Genomic DNA, 22800 nt, shown 5'->3' on the forward strand with positions numbered 1-22800 from the left:
CTAGTGCCCACAGTACCTAACAGCCCAGGGTCTGGGTGGGGCAAGAAACCCAGGTTTGAATCCCTGCTCTGCTTGATGTGGAGCAGGGAAATGAGTCTGGGTCCCCTATATTCCAGCTGAGGGCCCTGCTCCCCAGGCTGTCAGCGGGGGGGGGGAGGACTCTTGTTGAAGTGCTTCCACTTTGTATAAATACTCAGCATGCTAGGGAAGGGGATGATTGCCTGCTGAGCAGGGCACTCTGCGGGAATACGGGAGACCCAAGGCCCTGCTCCACATCAGGCCAAGTGAGGAGCTGAAAATGCACAGCCCAGGTGAGCGTCCTGACTACTAGGCTATGGGCTGACCATGGGACAGGGGGCATGCTTTAGTTTTCTGACCTGGCTTAGGCTCATAGCAGGGTTCACAGCTGTGAATCCCAGGAAGAAGGAGGTGCCTAAATCGCCTCTCATCTTAGCATTTGCTGTTGGCTAGTTTAGACAGCTCCCCACTCTGCTTTCCCTTGGAAACCCATCTGGTTTCCAGCAGATTTGAGGGGCTTGACACTGTCCCATCGCGTATAATTCAATACCAATGTGGCCAGACAGAGAAGGGCACTTGCCTGGGATGCAGGGAGTCCCTGGTCCAATTGATATCAATTATATATCTCTACCCCAGGGAGCTCAGCTTGGTCCCTGGCTCTGTGCACTGCTTGCACAGGGAGACGCACGCTATCCCTGAGAGGAAGCGGGCCAAGGGAAGATTCAGAGACTGTGAGCAGCCCCGAGGGAATGAGGAGAGTCACGATTTCAAGCGACGGCCCCTCGAGCTCAGGGGAGGATGGCAGTGTGCCTGGACGGCCACCAACTGCCTGCTCAGAGGAGGGCATGTCTGGGCATGGTGTGGGGTACAGTCATATGACTGACACATCAAATCCCTGGAAGAAGAGCTAGAGTGACCCCCAGGAGCGCTGGGAGAGGGGAGACGCCATTTTGGAGGAGCTGGAGCCAGCCACTGAAGAGACAGGACTGGTGTGGGGTAGCTGGTGAGTCTCAGGCCTGCATGCACGGTCCTCCTGAGAACTGGCCTCCAGGTGCCTGGCAACATCCCTTATCTTGGTGCTTTCACTCCTCAGGAGAGTGCCCAGCGTACAGGGTTTTGTGGGAAAATTCTCTCCCCAGCTGGGCGGCGTGAGCCCTACAGTTCCATGTGGCCAGTGCTGCTTTAGTGCTCACTCAGGGCTGCCTGCCTGTTGGGAGTGTGGCTGAGTGCTGCGGCAGGAGATCAGGAGTTGGGTTTTTAGTAGAGTTATAATCTGCACCTGACCCCTGCACCCCTTTGTGGAATGGGGAGATCCTGGCACCAGAAATAGCCTGACTCCTGCAGGAAGAGGATGCCTGCCAGCAGCAATCGTCAGCCCCTGAGCATTGCTGAGGAGTCCAGGTCGATTGCTGAATGTGAGGATCATTTGCGGAATTGAGAGACCCCAGCGCAGAATATCCTGTAGCCCAGTGGTTGGAGCACTTCTGCAATATGGGAGACCTGTGTTCCAGTCCCTGATCCCTATCAGGTAGAGCAGGGATTTGGTTCTCCCACAGTCCAGATGAGTGCCCTGACCATAGGGTTAGGGGGTATGATTGGACAGATGGACACAGAGCCCCAAAGTGCCTGTTGTGCAGGTTAGGTGTGCTGACAATGCTTCATGGATTGGACCCTACAGCTGGGATAGGCAGGGGAATGCCTAGTCTGAGAATCCCACCACGGCTTAGGCCTGAACTAGGACCTAAGTAGCTCAGGGGCATCAAAATTTGAGCAGTTTTATGCAAGCTCCCCCAGCAGAAACATAAGTGCCTACAGGGGCTGGCAGCAGCTGAGCAGAGGTTAGATCAGGGCCAGGGTGCCCTGCTACCTCATTAAGCAGCAAAGTCCCTCTGTGGATCTAACCCTGACACATGGAAGGCAACTGCCAGATGATAAACTTCCTTCTCTTCCCAGCATGCTCAGCTAGTTCTTCTGCTGAAGGCAGTTCCATGTTTGCACTGTGATTTATGTTCAGTTCCTGAATGACTGGATTTCTGCCTGCACTTTAATGTGTCACCCTTTTGCTATACTAAGTGTATGTCTACATTGCAAAGAAAACCCCCGGCTCAGAGTCCCAGGGTCAATTGACTTGGGTTCGCGGTGCTCGGACTGTGGGGCTAAAACAGCAGTGTAAGTGGGGGCCAGTTGAATTGGAGCCTGGGCTACGAGACCTTCTTCCCTGGCCACGTTTCAGAGCCAGAGTGGGAACGTCTGCACTGTTATTTTTAACCCTACAAACCTGAGTCAGTTGACCCAGGCCCTGCCACTCTATGCCGCGGATTGTTCTTCACAGTGTAGATGTACCTAACAGGAGCCTCTCTTGCTTTCCCAGCACAGGAGTAGGGATGGATCTGCAAGTGGATGCCTTTTTGAGAGACTAATTCTCCTGGAGCAGCACTCAGGGCTTCTGGAGAGGATTTTATCCCTTTTCTTTACACAATCAAGGAGTGAGGAGCTCTTGCTTTGCTCTTATGAAACTACTAGGGTGAGGCGGGGGGAAGAATCAGAACCAACAAGAGCTTGTCCTGCTCTGCCTTACTCATTAAGAATGAATGTTATGCCCAGCTGGTTAGACTAAGACATTGGCAGCAAGGATCTGTCTCTTCAGAGCGAGTGATGGACCCAGCACTACTGGAGGTGTTGGGTAGATTGATAAAAGACAATTTGATAGGCCTATTATTGGTCATGAAGACAATTTACTAGTTTTTCATTCTTTTTTGGAAGGCTGAGAATTAGATGGGTATTAAATTGTTAAGCTACAGAAGCCTTGTTCTTAAGTACTTAGCCTCACAGACTGGCATATTGGATTTAAATGGGGCTCTTCCCTCCCCCACCACCAATCTCTCTTTCTAGCACAATGTCTCCTAGACATGGGCATAGTTTGGGGGGACATGGGAGTGTTGCACCCCAAACAGCAAGCTTGGGGCAGGTGCGGAATTTACCCCCCATGACTGGCCCCATTGGCCTGGCTGGAATTGACCCCCCAAATATATAAATCAATCTACACCTATGCTCCTAAAGACACTTTAAGCCCTCGTCCAGACTAACCCACGGCATCGGCGGGTTAAAATCGATTGCTCGGGGATCGATATATCGCGTCTAGTCTGGACGCGGTGTATCGATCCCCGAGCGCGCTTACATCGATTCCGGAACTCCATCAATCCGAACGGAGTTCCGGAATCGACACGGAGAGCCGCGGACATCGATGCAGCGCCGTCCAGACTGGTGAGTACCTCGATTTTAGAAATTTGACTTCAGCTACGTTATTCTCGTAGCTGAAATTGCGTATCTAAAATCGATTTTAATTCCTAGTCTGGACGTGGCCTTAGAAAGAGGAGGAATACATTAGTCAGCTGCTTCCAGACATACAGAGGTTGTAGGAGAGAGAATCTTCTTTCCTCCTCCTCCTCCTCATAGTATAGCTCACAAGGATGTTTAGCACTTGACTAGAAAAGTGATAAGCATGGTGTGAGAACCCAGACAGAGTGTCTTTACAAACATTATCAAAGTTACTCTTAAAACAACTGTCAGTGGCCTGCAGATGCAGATTAAGACATTTCAAATGATAGGAATCTAGTTCACTTTGAACAGAGGCCGGATGAGATTATAATCTCACTGAAAGTTTCTGATCTACAAACCGTCATACCATGTTTTAAAATTATAAACCGGTACCCTTATGAAAGATGCTGCTTTCTTCCAGTGTGAAGAGTGGTTCTGGAAACAGCAAAGCACATAATTAAACCTGACTTTGTGTTTATCAGCAAAGCTAGAAGTGGGATTCCTGGACTAAACTAACAAGTCTTTTTTTAGTCCAAATGGCAGCGTTCTACTGTCTAGCACTACTCTGTATTATGACCTCGGAGAGCCACGAGCACTGACACAACTCTTTGTCTTGTTCCCAAAAACAAAATTCTTGCTCACAGTACTTGTTTGATAGCTAATACTATCCATTTATTAGTACCTACTGTGTTAATCTGTCCAGAATGAGAAAGAATCCAGGCACGGGAACTGGCAAGTTTTCATCTCAGTTGCTGAGCACATTAATCAATGTTGCAAACAAATGACGACAGAGGCATCTGAAAAGCCAGAAGTGGGGCTCAAACCTGAGAATTGTCGTTTGAGAACCAGCTGGTGCTCAGACGGAACTGCTGATCTTGACAAGGCAAGGGCCAGCTGTAGCCCATTGCACAGAAGGAAGCCAGCCTTGCAGCTCCTGGGCCCCAGCGGCCTTGGGAACATTTCCCTCCACTCCCAGGACAAAGAGGAGCTCCACTACAACACAGGTTTAGCACCATTTTAATAATAAAAGGAATAATGGAAGAGGAGCAGAGGCAGTGGGTAAGAGACAGAGGCTCCAATTATACCTCACAAAACAGTCATGGGCCAGAATATACCATCTTCTCTGCATCCTCGCCCTGTATAAAGCTGCTGCCAATGATTAGAGTCCGTGGTGGTTGGGTTTTAGAGCACTACTCATCTTCCCAGTTCATTTTGCCTCCGTAATTCCTCCCACTTTAAACTGAGAGCATCAAAGGTGGGTTCTGCCAGCAAAGCCCGTCACTGCTGCACTCTGCTTCCTGGTCATAGGGAGTCAGGTCAAAATTCTTTAAATCTGCGAGAACAAGAACCGCGATTAGAGCACAGCCCATGGAGTGTGGCCAGGCAGGTGCCTGCCAAGGAACAGTTTATTTTCATGAGTTTAATTACATTCGATACGCTTCCAAAGCACTTTTAAGCCTTACTAGCCACCGCTTCCCAGGTGCTCAGATACAGTCAGGGATAGATGGAACTTTGCTCCGATGGAGATTGTTCAAGAATTGCAGTGTGCCAGAATCCAAAGCCAAGTCACTGGTACTTACATCCTGCCCCTTTGCATAGCCCTCACCCAGCTCACCTCACCTGCCAAGTTTTAGACCCACGGAGTCCTTGTGCAAGGGAAAGAACCAAAGGAGCAAGCAGGGAGAGAGGGCAGCAGAGATACCGCCCCCATTTTGGTTCCTGCTAACGCAAGAGCCTAGTGTGTGTCCCAGAGAGCAGAAAGCAGTTCACAGCTGTTAATTTGATTCCAGTGGGGAACTAAATGGTAAGAGTCTGAGAAACAACCCAAGAGGGACATGCAAGGACCACCCAGGGGCTGAGGTGGCTGCAGCACCTTCCAGAGGCTGGGGGTCCCGACATAAGGAGATACCAGCACTGCAGTGACTATGCAGATAGTGAGACAGACCTCAGTGACCACATGGGCCTCAGCTTTAGACATTAGAACCTTCTGCTGAGAGGGAATTTGGGGACAGAGCTGACTGTCCCAACTTCCTAGCCCAACCCCCAAAGGCTGGCAGATGGGATAGTACTGTCGGGCCAGATCCACAGGAGGAGAGGCTGGCTTTTGTTGGTCCCATTCTTAAGCGCCTTCCCCACACCCCATTCATTGCATAGGGAAACTAGCACCTAACTCAGGCTTTGTGGATCCTGTTTTAGTTCCAGGGATTTCTAGGTGCCTAAAAGTTCGGTGTTGCAATGCCTATGTCCCTGTGGGGATCTGGGCCTTTGTCTTAGCTGAAGGTTGCAGCTCTTGCACTGCAGCATTCCTCCCTCTCCTTGCTTCTTCACAGCTATCGCTGAGAATGAGCCAGAATCACACTGCGGAGACTTGAACCCACAGCTTTCTGGCCCAGTTCTCCCTGCTGTGCCAGGCTCACAAGCCCTGAAAAAAGGGAACCTTGTCTCATAAAATGCAACAAGAGGCACCCTGGCTATAGCCCTGCTTTTCCAGGCTGCTGTTGAGGTGACTCTCTCCAGAAGGCAGAACCAGCCAGATATAAATTGAGGTCCAGCTGCCATTAGCTGGCTGAGCCCACCATATGCCCTTCCCAAGGGATCAGACTGGAGCCTCAGACACCAAAGGGCTCTAAACAGAGCCTGAAGCATCATCCTGACTGACCAACATAAAGGAAGCAGGTTTGCCACCCTTTGGTGGACCCAGCAAGCGCAGAGTGGCACATTCCCAAAGCCAGAGCTGCTCACAACACATTCTCCCTGGGGCCCATTTCCGCTGGCAGATGGGCACACGTCACTCCCATCACTCCCAAAGGGAGCTGATTCAGGTTGGAGAAGCTAGAACTGGGCCCTTTGTGACAAGATAGCCGAGACATGAAAGCAGGAGTCTTATTACCCTGCACCAGGGCTGAGGAGGAGACTTGGGCCAGACTTACCGTAACACAGGGGCCCAGAACATGGCTACTAAAAAAGCTGTTTACCTGTAAACATAATCAAGATATAGTGTACCAGACTCCTGAGAGCATGGCAAGAACACACCTTGGCAAAGCGCAGCCCTGCACCACCACGAGCTGCCCTGGGATTGTCAGGTAAAGAGCAAAAATGGCCTCTGAGAAATATAGTCTACAATCTCATCAATTTCTGTTGACTCCAGGACAAGACACATGATTGTTACCTTCATTTTACACAGGCTTGGAAATTACTTTGATTGGTACAGCATTACATTTCTATTTTTATCATTAGATTCACTGGCAAGATTACAGGAGCAGTGGGGCTATGTACTTGGCCACTTGTAGTTTGTTAGTTTAACACACTCATTGGTGGTCAGACAAGATGATCTGATGATCCTTTCTGGCCTTATACTCTAGGACTAAAAATTTGGTGTCCAGATCAGTGTGTGTTTGGACATTTCCAGACAGTCTTCTGGTCAGTTAGCCCCACTACTCTGCAATTATGACCCAGAGCACAGCATGTGCCGCTCTCACAGTCAGGCACTGGAGATGGACATATTGGATTCTTTTCTTTGGAAGCTGTTCCCTTAGAAGTCCGTTGTATGACTACTGTGCCTTGGGTCTCTACTCTTCTTTAGTTAGCCACGGAACAGACACCTTCAAGTTTACCCCACAAATGCCAAGAAAGAAAAATCAGGATAAATTGCAGATGGAATTAGCTGCAGCAGCAAAATAGCAAAGATACTCACAATACAAACTATTTCCCATCCAACACTACTGCGTGTGTTAGTGCCACAGAAGAGCTAAGAAGACACACAAGGACAATTCATTTAGAACACATTAATAGGGTTTTGCAGGGCTGGAGGTAGAAGCCTTGGGTCATTAGAACAGTCATAACTCTCCCTGGGTTCTTCTGTGGCCCAGGCTCTAGGTGTCCTTTTGGGCATGCTTGGGGGATAGGATAGGGGGTGGGGAGGCATTCATTGTACAGGGGGTTCCATCAAAGACTGGACAAAGACAAAACATTTATAGCAGCATTTGGGGTGCTTCCCATTCTAAATGCAGGGAATGCAGCAGCAGACGTAAATTACCCAAGTACAGTAAGTTTCCTTTTTCAATGTCACCTACTTTAGATCTAAAACTCCTATGTGCACTCAGCATGTACCATACCTGCATATTTTGCTGGAAGTGAAGGCTTCTCTGCCAGTGTTACAGGAGATCTGAGAACAGTCATAGAAATACACAACAAACTTGGGATTTTAGAAGCACATACCCTCTTTTTCTTGTGTAGCAGCCACACCATCCTTTAATCTCTTTATACACCACCCGGGAAAGGAACTGGAAGGGAAAAAGACACTCATGATTCTAGCCTCTGGGAAAGTATTGAAGATACAGTCCCCTCCACCACCTTCCCTATCCCTGGAGTGAATGAGAAGTATGCAAACAACTGGATGAATGATTTAGTCTGAATTTAGTTTGTCAGGCCATGTACTGTCTATAAATGTATTATTTATTCACCACAGTTCCAGGGAATACTTCTTTGTTTGTGTCAACTGAGAGCATTTTCATTATGAGTATCCAAGAGTCAAAATTCTGATAGGACAAAGGAATCACAGGGTCTACATCAAACCCTGATTGAATGAGCATATTCCTAACATCAGGTTTCCAAGGCCAACACTTGGTTAAATACAGGCTTTGCTTTCTGCCAATGCTCTGAAACATTTACATCATTTGCCGTCTCCATGACTATTCCTGCAAAGTCTTGTTTTCTAGAGTGTTCATGCAAAGCAAAATCTGCACACCTGCAATCAAAAATCTGACAAAACAGGAGTGGAAAAGCTCCTGATGTAGAGCAGGATGTCCTGCAATGACATGGAAAGGTGCAGGATGCAAATCACAGTGAGCCTGGCTCACTTCCAGCAGAGTTACCTCCTTACGGAAGTGGAAAGCCAGCAAAAAGGCAGCGCAGTGGTGTTGTTGGGGGTGGGAGGAGGAATACTGCAAGAGCACAGATTCCAACCCAGACTGGGGCCCTACGGCGGTGCTAGGTGCTGTACACAGGTCAGCGACAGAGCCAGGAACAGAACCCAGGTATCCCCACTTCCAGTCCAGTGCCTTGCCCACTGATCACTTTGTCCCGTTCAGCGACCCCTGGGCAGTTAACAGCAGCACTGGCTGTCGCAGAAGGAAGGGGAGAAAAGAGTGCAGATTTTCTTTCGATGCCCCAGTGCAGCGCAAAGGAATTAGCAAAGCGGTTCTGAGCCGAGGCTGTTATGCAAATCTAGGAACCACTTCACAATGGCTAAGAGAACCCACTGTGCATAAAAGCAGCACTACAGATGGAAGAGACTGTTCATTGTGCCTGGCTTTATGCAGAGCCCACCGCTTCCACCATGCATGTGACAGTCCTATTTACACAGCGCTTTTGCCTTTTATCTTGAAGGGTCCCAGAGCGTGTTCTAAGCTATGGAAATGCTCCTCGATCTGAAAAGGAACCTCCTGGACAGCGGAACCAGTTGCTGTTTGACATGTGCACGGCAGCACCACACAAGAGTTTAGGGCAGGAAATGAAGAATCCTGTCTCCAGCTGACACGCCAGGAGTAACACTGGGAGACATATGCAATTAACCCCACTGGCGTTTGGTTCCTCCCTCTAGCCTTGACAAGCATGCCAAGGGCTGTCCATCAAACACGATGTTAATCCCTCAGGATGCCGGGACCCGAAATTCAATGCTGCCTCAAAGAGAAGAGCACCAAATACTCAGGCACCAGCACTACGTGCTACAGCTCCTGGCCTTTCCTTAGCAGCTACCCATCCAAATGCAGGCCAGGCCAGACACTTAGCTTGTGAAATGAGACACAACCCCTGGCCCAGCTGCACACCAACCCCCTAATCTGTATCAAGAAGCCACAGCAGGCTCAAGAGAAACCCACCAGGCAAGCCAAGATATCCGCTGTTATTAGCATGTAGAAGACATTGTTCCAGCCAGTGGGAGAGATCAGCCCTGCCAGCAGGGGGCCCAGAGCAGCACCTGCAAAAGGACAAACAAACAAAGCATATCACTAGCAGCCATGAACCATCCCGGGCAGCCAGCCTTTGGGCACTGGCATATGCAGGGCAGAAAACCCATACCCAGCCCCCACGTCAGTTCTGGCACACGTGCTGGAGTGAGTGCTTGAAGGTTGCATGCTCAGAGCTGCAGGCTCCAGCTCCTCTGCCTGCTCTCTCAGTCATCTCCTCCCCTGCCAGCGTCTCACCTTGCTCCCACTCCCACCTTGGCAGCCGCTGCTGTTCAGCAATGCCCCTGCTATCAGGCACTGGCCAGACTCGCCGGATGCTGCAGCTGGGCCTGCAGATCCAGCTCCCACTTTCTGAGGGCCAGAAGAGAACAGAAGAGCTTGCTCCAAGTCTCCCCTCTGAGGAGTCTCCACACATGGCTAGCACTGGCCTCACAGCCCTGCTCAGGAAGTGAGTGTGCCTGAACTCCCCTGGCTTCGGCCACAGGCAGAGCTGGAGGAGCCGGCAGTCGCTTTCCTCCTGCCCCAGCCTGGGTGTGTCTCACTGCACAGCTCAGTCGCACAGCAGGGTTATTTATTGGGCACTGGGGACCATTTAATCGCCAGGGCCCCTGAGCACTGGAGTTTGAGTCTACTTGGTAGTTTGAAAAGCTCCCTGCAGCACCTGCACCATTAGCTCCGACCCCCAGGGTTGTGGGAACCCAACCGTTCCCTTGGGTCTTATCCCGTCCCTTCCAGTCTCTCTGCCTGCCCGAGAATGGGTCCTGTAAGCTTACAGGACCCAATCACCATCCCTGCAGAGGGAAGTAAAGAGTCTCTCTCCCTTTCCATTCTCTTGAGTAAAGCAGGCTGGCCCCGGACCATTTCCAGCTCACCAGCAGCCTGTGTTCCCTTAGGGCAAAGGGTGCTGGACCCTGGGGGCAAAAGGAACGTAGACCCTACTGGGGGCAGGAGAGCTGGGGGGTTGAATTAGGTTCTCCAGCTGTTGTATGGAGTTCTTGGAACAGTTTGCCCCCCTTGTTTAGTACAGCCAACCCTACTCACCTACAGATCCAGTCCCATCAATTATGGCTGTAACAGTGGACAGGGCTTTTGCATTTCCTTTGAGACACTCATGAGTTCCCTGCGCAGGAGGGGGAAGTAATAAATAAATAAATAAATAAAATCAAAATACTGGAGTAAAAATGAGGGGTACAACTTGTGATCCATTCAGTGCATCCTGAACCCTGACTACGGTGACCAGATGTCCTGATTTTACTGGGACAGTCCCGATTTTTGGGTCTGTTTCTTATACAGGCTCCTATTACCCCCTGACCCCTGTCCTGATTTTTCACATTTGCTGTCTGGTCACCCTAACCCTGACTCATTCTGGTTACTGGGTTAGTCCAGGATCTGTCTCCAGCTTCCAGCGAGGAATGCTGGTATCAAAATGCCAGAGAGGTTTCTTCTGTGACAGGCAGATTTAGGAACACACTCTCTAGAGAGACAGTTCCTTGAAGAGGGGAAACCCCTTTCTTGAATACTTGCCCTGGGGAGGGAGATTCTTAGACCAGTAAGCGACATCTTTGGGAGGTTGCTCCCCTTCCATGTACCAAGCAGGGGCAGCATTCCAAGAGTCTGATTTTCTGCACATTTCATGTTGCCTCCTACGGCCACGTTCCAAAGGCAGGCGAGGAGCACTAGAGCTCACGATGGCTGAAGAACTTTGCTCTGCATGAAGGAGAAACTGCTTTGGCCTCTCTGAAGTCCTGGCTTATGCTGGTTGGAGCGGAGGGATTTTTGAAGATTGAAGGTTGGGGGCAAATTGGTTTTTTGTTGGCCTCTTTGCAGATTTACTGCATCTGGCTGCCCAAAACTGGGTCAGGTTCTCTGCTGTTTCTTACAGTGTTTCAGCTACATTTGTACTGAATCTTTGGAGGAGGAGGGGTGTGGGTGGCACCTCCGTAGCTTGCCTGAGTTGATAGTAAGATTGATGAAGGGATAATAGGATCGTTACTGAGGACTTCCATTGCTGTAGTGCCCAATGACCCCAATCAGGTGCAAGGTTCCATTGTACTAGGCACGGCACAAACATAAAACAGACCCTTCCCGCCAGAGCTAAATATCCAGTGATTTTAATCCCATCTGATTTTATTAACTCTGCTTGTAAAGTTTTTAAGGCTAGGGATTTTAAAGAGGTTTCAGAGCCAGGTGCCCAAATATCACTAAAATCTAACTCCAGCTGAATTTCAAGTCCCTTCTTTTCCTTTCCCCCCACCCCCAAAATCCTAACTTGTAGCCAGTTACGAAAGCAGGTAGAAAGGTCTTCAATTTGAACAAGCTGAAAGCGTCATCTTTAAAAAACAACCCAAAGTTAATCCATAGGGAATTAAGGATGGAATTTTCAAACGTGTATTGTGCTGGCTCCGCTCTGCTTCCACTGAAGTACATGGAAGTTAGCTTGACGCAAGCCCAACTGCAGGTTGTAAAAACACTAAGTATAGTGGTGCTACCTCCCCCCTCTTAATAAAGTCTTAACAGGAAGCTCCTAAGAAGAAGGTTATTTAGAGGAGAAAGCAAGCAGCGTCCCTCAGAAGGCCTTCCAGTTTGTTAGAGGAACTTTTGGGCAGTTGCTCACAGTGAGGCCACGGCAAGGAATGGGACTCTGTGCTGTCAGACCACAGAGCTGTTTACCAACTAGCCTTACATTTGATCTGAAGAGCGTCAGTCCAAGCATGTGCCAGAACTGGGAAGAAGATGTTCTGGTCTTCAAAGCAGCAGCAACAGAAAATATTCTTGCACAACTGAGGAACACTTGGACCGGACTAAATCTTTTGAAACAGATACTAGCAAATACCTTCTTATGCTTGGCTGCTCTGGAGAATTTACCTCAGGCATGCTTACAGCCGGCGGATTGCATAAAACCACAAATCCTTCTGAACTGCCTCGGAGATGTCTGAGCACTCTGTACCACATCACTTAAATCCCTCCAAGTTTCTAATGCAGCATCCCAGCCCTTGTCCCCCTGCCACCAGGAGGGCTCAACCCAGGTGTCAGTGATGAGAAGACTTTCCTGCACTTGTGCTGTGTGCAATCCTAGCCCAGGGAGGGGAGGAGGGATTTGCACTAATGAGAGGCCCAAGATGTGGGTATTTGCACATGATCCACCAGTAACAACCCTCTATGGCGAAGCTCAGAAAAGACAGAACTGCCTTTGTGTGGAGGGCAGTGCACAAAAAGCTGCAGTGGGAATGGAAGGCCTCAAACTTTGAGCCAGGCAAAAAATAAGAAAAAAGGCTCAAGTGAGATGAGAGGGGCTAGGTCTACACTAGGAAATTAGGTCCGCATAACTAAATCACCTTGGGGTGTGAGAAATCCACACCCCTGTGCAATGCAGTCAAAGCAACCTAACCCCTGGTGTAGACAGTGCTATGTTGACGGGAGGGCTGCTCCCGCCGACATAAGTCCCACTTGTCAGGGAGGTGGAGTACTCACACCAATGGGAGGGTTGCTCCCACCAACACAGCTACTGCTTGTCAGTGGGGTGGAGTACCCACAGCAACAGGAGGGCTGCTCCTGCTGACACAGCTACTGCCTGTCAGGGGGATGGAGTACTCACACCAGTGGGAGAGCTACTTCCACCAACACAGCTACCGCCTGTCGCAGGGTGTGTGTGGAGGCGGGGGAGTGGAGTAGCCACACCGACAGGAGGGCTGCTCCCGCCAACACAGCTACCACCTGTCGGGGTGGGGTGGAGTACTCACACCAACGGGAGGGCTTCTCCCATCAGCGTAGGTAGTGTCTTCACTAAAGTCCTGCAGTGTTTTAAGTATAGACCTGCCCCAAGAACAAACAAACAAACAGTGTAATTCTTACCAAGTCAGCTGAAACCGCTGTCGTAATGAGAGCATACGGCCCATTCACCAGGGCACCACATACAATTAGCATAGCTGCAAAGAGAAAGAGTATCAATACTACAGCACAGCTGGCCCTGCTGTATGCCAAGATCCTACAGCGATCCACTCAGAGATTTGTGTATTTGCTACACTCCACTGTAGGGAACAACCCTGTACTGACAGGATCTACTGGGTGCTTCTAACTTTCTATGAACTCTCAGTTCTGCCACTGAGTTCATAGTGGGACAACGGGGTCACCACGGGAGCAAGGGAATTGGAAGTAAGAGCCATTTGGAGTTACAGGCAGCCCAGGAAGGCCCTGTTAGGTTAAGAGTCCCCTCTTCATCTCCAACACCCTATTCTGGAGGTCACTGCAGGACAGGTTCTATGTCACACATTTACTCTTCCCTTTCAGAAGGTCACATCTTCCCTCCTCTGCTCCCCTAGCGCCTGCAGGCAGGAACAAACTCTTACAACACGACTTCAGTGATGCTGTGACCTCCATTTCAGTCACCTAGCTGATAAGTGATTGGAGCCCGAGTCCTGGGAAGAGGGCCAGGAGATGAAATAAGACGAGTTGGGGCCCACTGCATCTCCGCTTCCCCTTGCTATTCTAAGGCCTAGAACGTGACTACAGTGGTGACAAAAGAATAAGCTGAGGCTTGGGGAAGGCTGAGTGCTGATGGGAAGAGAACATTCTGGGCTGTGACCGCATCACTTTATTCGGCAGCTCTCAGCCATAGTTAGGTGCTTTGACAAGGGTGACAGTGAGTGAGGCTCAGCCCAGAACAGCCTGGATGAAAGGAAGGTTTGCTGGGGACTTTGATACAAACAGGTTTTGAAGGCAGAAATGGGGTGTTGCCGGGGGGTGGAGAGGGAGGATTTTTAAAATAACAGCAATAGCAACCGTGTGGCACCAGTGACTAGTTTGGATTTTAAGGCCAGAGGGGAGCATTGTGATCACTGAGTCTGATTTCCTGCAGGCCACTGAATTTCACCCAGCAATTCCTGCATGAGCCCAATAACTGTTGGGGCCATGATTTGACTTAAAAGAAGATGTCCGGGTGATGGAGATTTCACCACATCCCTAGATGAATTCTTCCAATGGTCAACCAATCTCCCTGTTAAAAAAAGCCATCTTATTCCAGTTTGAACTTCACCAACTTAAGGTACAATGGCTGGAAGGTACTTCTGCTTTTGGATGCTAGATTAAAGAGCCCTCTAGCATCAGACATCTTCTCCCAGTGTACATAACTACAGTCCATGGTCTACCAGTTAAGATTTTCCCTAGGGCAGATAATTCTGGAGGAGATGGGAGAATGAGACTAGAGGGTTTATTTACCTCCAGGGAGGTACATCTAGAAACTCAAACTTGTGAAATCACTCACTGGTTTGTTCCCAAGAGTCTGAAGTTCTACTTACCTATTGAACTGCCTATTCCATTCTGGCCAACGTGATTGTACAGGAATAGCTGGAAGCAAAGCGGAGAAACAGATTATGTCAGCAGGTTAGAAGTACCAAGCCCCTTAGCTAATTTCTGCTCTCCTCCCTAGACCTCAGCTGGGTGGAGTGCCATGGCCGAGCTGCAGCTATAACAAGTGGGCACAAGTATCAGGGTTATTTCCATGGAAACCCCCCACGGACAATCCCGGACCACAGACAGCGATTTGTCACAAGTTCCTCCACCATTCAAGAAGGAACTCGCCTTCCTCTTGAGATCAAGCAGAGCATCCCTGGGTCCCAGATGAGTTGCAAGGTGCAGTGAGCTAGTCCTGCCTGGATTCTGGTTCTGTTCCCTTTCCCAGCATTTTAGCTTGCAGTGGTATGCAAGACCCCTGAGTCCACATCTGGATCCTTTCAGACAAAGGAGGGACCACCACTGTCTATCTTGGGGGCCTAATGTCAGGTGCTAAATCCATTCTCTGAGTCCAAAGTCTGTACTTGCAGCTCTCACCGAAGCCAGCAGTTGGGATGCTCATTCCCTTTGAATGTTAGCCCACTTACTTAGCTGCCTAAATACACACTGAGGTCCTTATTTTAGACCTAGTTTGTGGCTGAGGCATTTTGGGCACAATACATGCACATGGGCACAGCTCCCTCTCAGCGCAAAAGGAAATGCTCACAGAATTTGGCCTCGGCTCAAGAAGGCTCTTGGGCAAACCTAACCTGCACTCCAGCAGTTTAGTTCTCCTGCTTTCCATGCTAAACTCCTGGAACCAGATGCGTCAGGGTGGAGGAGGCAGCAGTATTTATTCTGTACCGGTCTCTTGTCGCTTCTCCCAGACAAGAGTAAAACAGAGAGGGTGAGGACAGCCAATTAGACCTATGAGCTGGGTGGGGGGGGTCATTCAGTGATCAGAGGGCACTGTTAATTCCAAGGCAGCATTAGATTGGTTAAGAGCCACTATCCTGAATGGAGATCTTTTTAGGAGTTGTGGAGTTGAGTGTGGGAAAAGAGGCCCACTGTGGCATGTTAAGGAGAGCGTTACTTCCATCCTTGCTTGCTGAGGGAAGGGGGGTCATTGCCACATGGCAGAAGAGCATGAGTTAGTGTCAGTCCTGCCAGTGCTCATCCCAGCCAATCACATCTGAAGCCAAGGGTTATGGGAAGCGTTCTAGAGACACCTGCTGGTCACTCAGTGATGTGCTTTTAACAGGAGGTTAAGTTTTACTGCTTGCACTCAATTATTTCTTGGTTAGAAAATGTTTAGTCTTTCTAGAAAGTGCGACTTGAGTAAGTCAGCCAGAGCAGATGCTAGCAAGTATTTATGGGAAGGCAGGACTAAAGGGGAACAACAGAGCCAGAATCTCTCATTTGGCCTTCAGCTCTGTGGTTCGACTGCCAGATAAAATAGCAGCAGCTGGTAACTGAACAGCTAGCCAAACAGCTATTTTTGAGATTCAGTTTCATTTGGTGGGCTACGTGAATCCTGAGTCTGGAAGAAGGTGAAATCCAGCAACACAAAATCATTTGTCTCTGTAGTGCTATCACTGCTCTAGCACGGCATAAGGACCAGGACCTCACAGCCTGCATTCTGACCTCCTAGTCATGGTCTCACTGTCGCAGCTTTGCACTAATGATAGACTGCAGCATCAGAGGCATTTGGGCTGGGAAGAGAATTGCAACTAAGAGTCAGAATGCGTTCACATTGCAGCTTGCCCCAATTAGCTGCTTTTAGGGGTGAACAGTGAAGTCTAACTGAAGTGGAGTTCAGCACAGACATGGGGGGTATAGTACCCATGGGGGGAAAACCACAAACATTTTAACTTTAACCCCTCCTTTACTCCAGAACCCACAGGGCACTTTTGGGCTGGCAGAAGGAGTCCCATTGTTAGAGCCCTGCACAGATACATGATTAGTATCTGCATCCGATCTGCAAACATAGCCCGTGGATATCCACAGATTTGCAGGGCTCTGTCCATTGTGATAGGAGGTGTTGGATTATTTTCAGCAACTATCAACGTTGGCTCCTTTGATCTGGTGACCCAGAGGTACCATAACCTGCCACCAGCCCAGACAATACCTGCCAACAGGCCCATCTTCCCAGCACTGTGCAGCAGGGTCTGACAGTCCTGGATGCCTGGATGAGCAGCCAGAGTTTAAGAACAGCCTCCTGGCTGCTGCTGGGTGCTGTGCAAAGTAGACAGGAGGGCTCCCCATTTTCCCTGCCTGAAGCACCACACATTTGAACAGAGAAGGAGCTCCAGCAGAGAGCAGTCAGATGCCAGCCTCCTGCCAGATCTGCATAGCAGCAGGACTGCCACCTCACTGATTCACAGCTGCACCAAGAGCTGCTCTGTGGTGCAGAGAACTCCAGTGCCTTAGAACAAAAAGGGATGGCTATTCCCTGATTCATTCATTTTTGCTCCCAACCTCCATTCCTCTTGGAGAAACCAAGACCCTGAAGGTGCCTTTCTACGCCAGCTAAAGGGAGTAGATGGGTCCCTATTCAGCGATGACTCCAGCCTTACTTGGAATGACGCATTAGGAGTTTTGAACATTAATAGTGGAGTACAGCTGTTCTATTTCAGACCCACGCTGACTAGGCAGAGGACCAGTCGTCCTGAGAGAATTGCTCTACAGCTCCTGTCTCTTACTGGAGAACATTAGCTAGCACAGGGCAGAACCAGGAAGCTATTCAGTCTCTAGGCTGCAGACCAAGCACACTTGGTATCAGGCTATGGAATAAAAGTTTAGGAAGAAGCAGCTGGATAGTGAAGTAGAGTCCCAAGGGAGGTGGAGGTGGCACCCTCACTGCAGAGGTCTAGGAAGGGGTAAGTGAGCAGAGCGTGGGGGGGAGGAGGGGGAAGAAAAGCCTCTCACATGGCCTCCTGTGCCCAGCTGTGGAGGATGCTGGAGCCCCTTACAATCTAGGAAGAGCTCCAGAGTGAATATCCTCCTCCAGGAACAAGAGCTAGACATGAAAACTGTGACTCATGCTGATCCTGCAGCAGGTTCCAGACTTCCCTGCACAAGGATCCATCTGACCACTCATTGCAGGAAAGTGCATATGACTCAAAGGGGCTTACGTAGGGAGGAGCAGAGGGAAAAGGCTCACATCAAGCCCTCATGACCAAGGACAAGTGAACATTTTCCATCACAATACGCACCATAGGAGCAGCCACTATCAGCATCACACAGCATGTGGTGGCCCTGCCATCAGTGTAGTCCGATATGAGACCAGCCAGAATGCCTCCTGCATGAGAAAGTCTCATAGAATCATAAAATATCAGGGTTGGAAGGGACTTTAGGAGGTCATCTAGTCCCACCCCCTGCTCAAAGCAGGACCAATCCCCAGACAGATTTTTACCCCAGTTCCTTTATATTCTGTCTTTGTCCCATTGCTGCCTTCCCACATGATCTCAGGAAGGTGCTTGGGGCCCTGCAGACAGATGTTACTGTCTGGTGACTGGTTAGACCCAGGCAGAGGAGAGAATTCCAGGAGACTCACTCAGTGAGCTGGAAAACAGACATATGCAGCAAGGATATGGATTCTAAAGAGCTGTCACTACAAGCCAATCAGTGAGCAGAATAAAAAAAAATGTGATAATAATTGGTACTTCTATTAGCAGCTCTGAACATGCTTTACAAACAGGAGTCAATCCTTACATCCCCTGCCCCAGTGAGAAGGGCAAGCGTTACTCCCATTTTTTCAGATAAAGCCCAGGAGAGAACAGGGAGCCCTATACATCACATACGGCCAACTTGGGACACTCGTGGTCAGAGGGACCGAGCACCCACGACTCCAGCTAGCAATGGGAGTGGTGGGTGCTGAACACTTCTGGGAGTCACGCCTCATCTCAAGGTAGGCACCCAAATCAGGACACACATTTCACAGTGTAGATATAACCGAATTGGTCAAGGTCCCCCCAGGAACCCTGATCAGAGCCAGGGATACAACTCCTCTCTGTGTCCCAGGCCTGTGCTTTCGCCACAAGCCATCATCTCTCCCTGTCCACAACGGCAACACAGCAAACAAGAATGAAGAATGCCAGACCTAGGATGCCGCCAACATCAAAGAGCGTGGACAGGTCCCCAGCCTCCTTAGCGCTGAAGTGAGCTGCAATGAAATGAGATACATTCACTTTGTCAGACGTTCAGAGCAAGCCTGAGCTCTGGCTGTATGGTTATTCTCCTGGCATCAGGAGCCAGAGCTCTTGGGGCCAAGAGACAGGCATCCACTGGTGCTGGGTATGGATCTCCTGGGAGCCAGAAGCAGCTCTTGTGGATGCCCAGGAAGACACCTTGTTCATTAGGAGCCCATTGGCAGGACCTGCACTCTAGACTGCAGACACAGGATGCACTGTCATTTGCTCAGTTTGGAGCAACATTGGCATCTAAACCCCATGGACCTGCCCAGCACCACGATGGGTATCACTGAGCACAGCTGGCCACAGCAGCTGAACTGCCATTGTGGTATACGTCTGTGTCCCTCAGCTGAGGTCCCCACACACTCCTGAACCACAGCCAGATTTTCCCAAGAGACTGAACACTTACGAGGAAGCAGAGAACACTTTCTTGCTCCTAAGGGCAAATAAGCAAGATTCTCTGCGGGAAGCCTGTGCACTCCTGCCAGGAGGCAGGCAAATGAGAATCCTCCATCCAGAGCACACCCGGTGAAATAGTTAAATGGGCATTAGTAGTTTCCTGTGACTCACCAACATTCACAATGTAGAGAGGCAGCCAGTAGAGGAAAGTGTAACTGACCAGCTTTGCAAACAGCAGGCATAAGGAGAACTCCACCACACCCTGGGAAGGAGATGGAGGGGAGAAGGGTTAGTGTCTGAAAACCTCAAGGCACAGAGGGGACCCCTAGCCTCCCCTTTCCATCTTCTTCCTTCTCCCCATTTGCTTTCAACCCAATCCCATATGTCGGGTGCATCAGTGGTGCTAATGATCATCTTAAACTCACTCATTACCTTGGACAATTAAACAGCTTCACCACAGTATCTGCAGAGTTCTAGGTGTTCGGGAAGCATATGGCTGATAGGGAAGACTGCCGACACTGAGGGAATGTTATCCCGAAGCACAATAGGACAAGGAGTTACAAGCTCCCGGGGAAACAGCCCCCATGTGGATTTCTCTGACGCATCAGGCATGCCCACTGCACACTAGCCACCTTTCTTAAAATAAACATCAGGAAGAGCAGCTGAGCATTGTCCTTCTGAATTTTCGAACAGGAGGCCTCATCCACTTATATCTCACTTTTATTCATAGACTGGAGGAGGAAAACAAGCTTTCCTGCTTTTTCAACTCCCACATTGGTTTCTCAACTTTGAAGGAAAGAGTCACGGAACTGAACTTGTTGAATAAACTGAAGTGAAGAAAGTAAGGTTCTCTCTCTGCATGCGCAGAAGAGGCTACCGCTGTCAAAAGTTGGTTTAGCACTTCAACAAACTCTGCTTCCAGGTGCTTCGCCAGTGACTTCCCCCAAGTCAATGCTTTGACTTCCTTTAGAAGTTCAGCAATGAACACGGCCTGCTTGAATTTTATTTAAATTGAAATTTTAACAGATTGTACCATTTTTAGGCCTTAGTATAGGATGTCAATTTCAAAAATTTAATTTTCAATAGGTTTATTTTAAAAAAATGTATGGAAATACATCTTTTTTTTAAAAGCACGATAGTTGATTTTTAATCTCTGCTGCGCTATGTCTATGATTGCCAATCCTCCAGGATTGTCCTGGAGTCTCCAGGAATCAGAGATTAATCATTAAATAAAGATTATGTTAGGTGATCAAACCTCCAGGAATACATCCAACGAAAGGTGGCAACCCTAGTGGTGTCTCCATGCCTCCCTTTCTCTTCTGTACAATGACTGCTTCTTGGAGCGGCTAATCCTGGAAGCCACAAGAGGAGAGGCAATTCTTCATTTAGTCCTCAGAGGAGTGCAGGATGGTCCAAGACATGAATCTAGTTGAACCACTCAGTAATAGCGACCATAATGTAATTTAATTTAACATCTTGGGGGTGGGTGGGGGAATACCAAACTCAGTAGCACTTAGCTTCAAAAAGGGGAACTACAGAAAAATGAGGAAGCTAATTTAACAGAAATTAAAAGGAACAGTGACAAGAGTGAAATATCTGCAAGCTGCATGGAAACTTTTATAAATACCGTAATAGAGGCACAAATTAAATGCATACCCCAAATTTAAAAAAGGAGGTGGCTGGAGGCAAAAAGACACCCTTTAAAAATTGGAAGTCAAACCCTACTCAGGAAAATAGAAAGGAGCATAAACTCAGGCCTGGTCTACACTACAGAGGTCTATGTAAGGCAGCTTACATTGATCTAACTAAGCGTCTACACTAAGATGTAGCTCCCACCAGCGTAACTCATCCATTACACCAATTTAATAACTCCACCTTGCTGAGAGGCATAGTGCTGAGGTCAATGTAGTTGGGTTGACGCAGTGCCAGTATAGACACGCTGTTGTTTACATTGACTGGTGCGGCCTTTCAGAAGCCATCCCACAATGCCCACACTAACAATTAAATCAGTGCGAATACTCCTGGTGAGAACACACACCGCCAGCACAAGAAAAGTAGCATGGACGTGCAAAAGCAATTTAGTTACTTGGGTGGCTGTACAATGACATACCTTAGGTTGACTTAATTCTGCAGTGTAGACTTGCCCTCAGGCAAATCAAGGATAAACGTACAAGTAGGCGGGCCACAAAAGAATCTGAAGAGCAACTAGCAAAAGACAAAACCTAACAGAAAAACCAACAACAACATTAGAAGCAGGAAGCCTGCCAAACAAAAAATCAGTGGCGTCACTGGATGATCGAGATGCTAAGCTTAACTCAGCATGTCTGTTGGAGAGAGGCTAAATGAATTCCTTGCACTGGTCTTCCCTGAAGATGATGAGGGAAATTCCCAGACCTGAGCCATTCCCTTCAGGTGACAAATCTGAGGAGCTGTCTCTGACTGAAGGAGGAGGTTTTGGAACAAACTGTTAAATTAAACAGTAATAAGTCACCAGGACCAGATGGTATTCACCCCACAGTTACAAGGGAACTCGTATATGAAACTGCAGAACTACTAACTGTGATATGTAACTTATTGCTTAAATCAGCCTCTGTACCAGATGACAGCTAATGTGATACCAATTTTTTTAAAAGGCTCTAGAGGTGATCATGACAATTACAGGCCAGAAAGGCTGTTCAGTACCAGGCAAATTGGTTTAAACTACACTAAAGAACAGCATCAGAGGGGTAGCTGTATTAGTCTGGATCTGTAAAAGCGGCGATGAGTCCTGTGGCACCTTATAGACTAACAGACGTATATACGTCTGTTAGTCTATAAGGTGCCACAGGACTCTTTGCTGCTTCTACTAAAGAACAGAATGATCAGACACATAGATGAACACACTTTGTTGGGAAAGAGTCAACATGGCTTTAGTAAAGTTAATTCATGCCTCACCAATCTATTAGAATTCTTTGAGGGGGGTCAAACGCACGTATGGACAAGAGTGATCCAGTGGATATGGTATACTTGGAGGTTCAGAAAGCCTTCGACAAGGTCCCTCACCAAAGGCTCATAAGCAAAGTAAGCTGTCGTGGGTTAAGAGGGAAGGTCCCTCTCATGGATCAGTAACTGTTAGAAAGACAGGAGAGAAAGGGTAGGAATAAAATGGCCAGTTTTCACAGTGGAGAGAGACAGTCAAGGATCTGTATTGGGACGAGTGCTGTTCAACATATTCATAAATGATTTGGGAAAAGGGGTAAAGAGTGAGGTAGCAAAGTTTGCAGATGATACAAAATTACTTAAAATAGTTGAGTCCAAATCGGACTGGGAAGAACTACAAAAGGGAGCTCACAAAACTGGGTGACTAGGCAAGAAAATGGCAGATGAAATTCTGTGTTGATAAATGCAGAGTAACACAAAATGGAAGACATAATCCCAACTATCCATACAAAATGATGGGGTCTAAATTAGCTGTCACCGCCCAAGAAAGAGATCTTGAAGTCATGGATAGTTCTCTGAAAACACCTGCTCAATGTGCAGCGACAGTCAAAAAAAGCTAATGTTAGGAACCATTAGGACAGGGATATATAATAAAACAAAAAAAATCATAATGTCACTATATAAATCTACAGTATCTCCATACCTTGAATACTGTGTGC

General features: G+C 48.6%; 1 protein-coding gene across 4 annotated transcripts in view; it reads right to left on the reverse strand.

The window, feature by feature from the left end:
- Positions 1-4337: 4337 nt before the first annotated feature.
- The window catches only part of SLC37A2 (solute carrier family 37 member 2), a 62572-nt gene continuing 44109 nt past the window's right edge, over positions 4338-22800 (reverse strand). The window contains exons 10-18 of one of the 4 annotated variants that reach the window (XM_030538469.1): positions 19334-19424; positions 18673-18735; positions 17786-17871; positions 14597-14645; positions 13155-13228; positions 10344-10422; positions 9216-9313; positions 7555-7619; positions 4338-4669 (exon numbers count right to left, since the gene is read on the reverse strand). In XM_030538469.1, the coding sequence (XP_030394329.1) occupies positions 4654-4669; positions 7555-7619; positions 9216-9313; positions 10344-10422; positions 13155-13228; positions 14597-14645; positions 17786-17871; positions 18673-18735; positions 19334-19424 (621 nt within the window). In that variant the 3' untranslated portion in view covers positions 4338-4653. Of the gene's footprint in view, positions 4670-4690; positions 7620-9215; positions 9314-10343; positions 10423-13154; positions 13229-14596; positions 14646-17785; positions 17872-18672; positions 18736-19333; positions 19425-22800 lie in introns of those variants that run through there. The other 3 variants (XM_030538468.1, XR_003997237.1, XM_030538470.1) reach the window with 3 other exon arrangements.

Source organism: Gopherus evgoodei, chromosome 19, assembly GCF_007399415.2.
Source record: "Gopherus evgoodei ecotype Sinaloan lineage chromosome 19, rGopEvg1_v1.p, whole genome shotgun sequence".
Lineage (NCBI taxonomy): Eukaryota > Metazoa > Chordata > Testudines > Testudinidae > Gopherus > Gopherus evgoodei.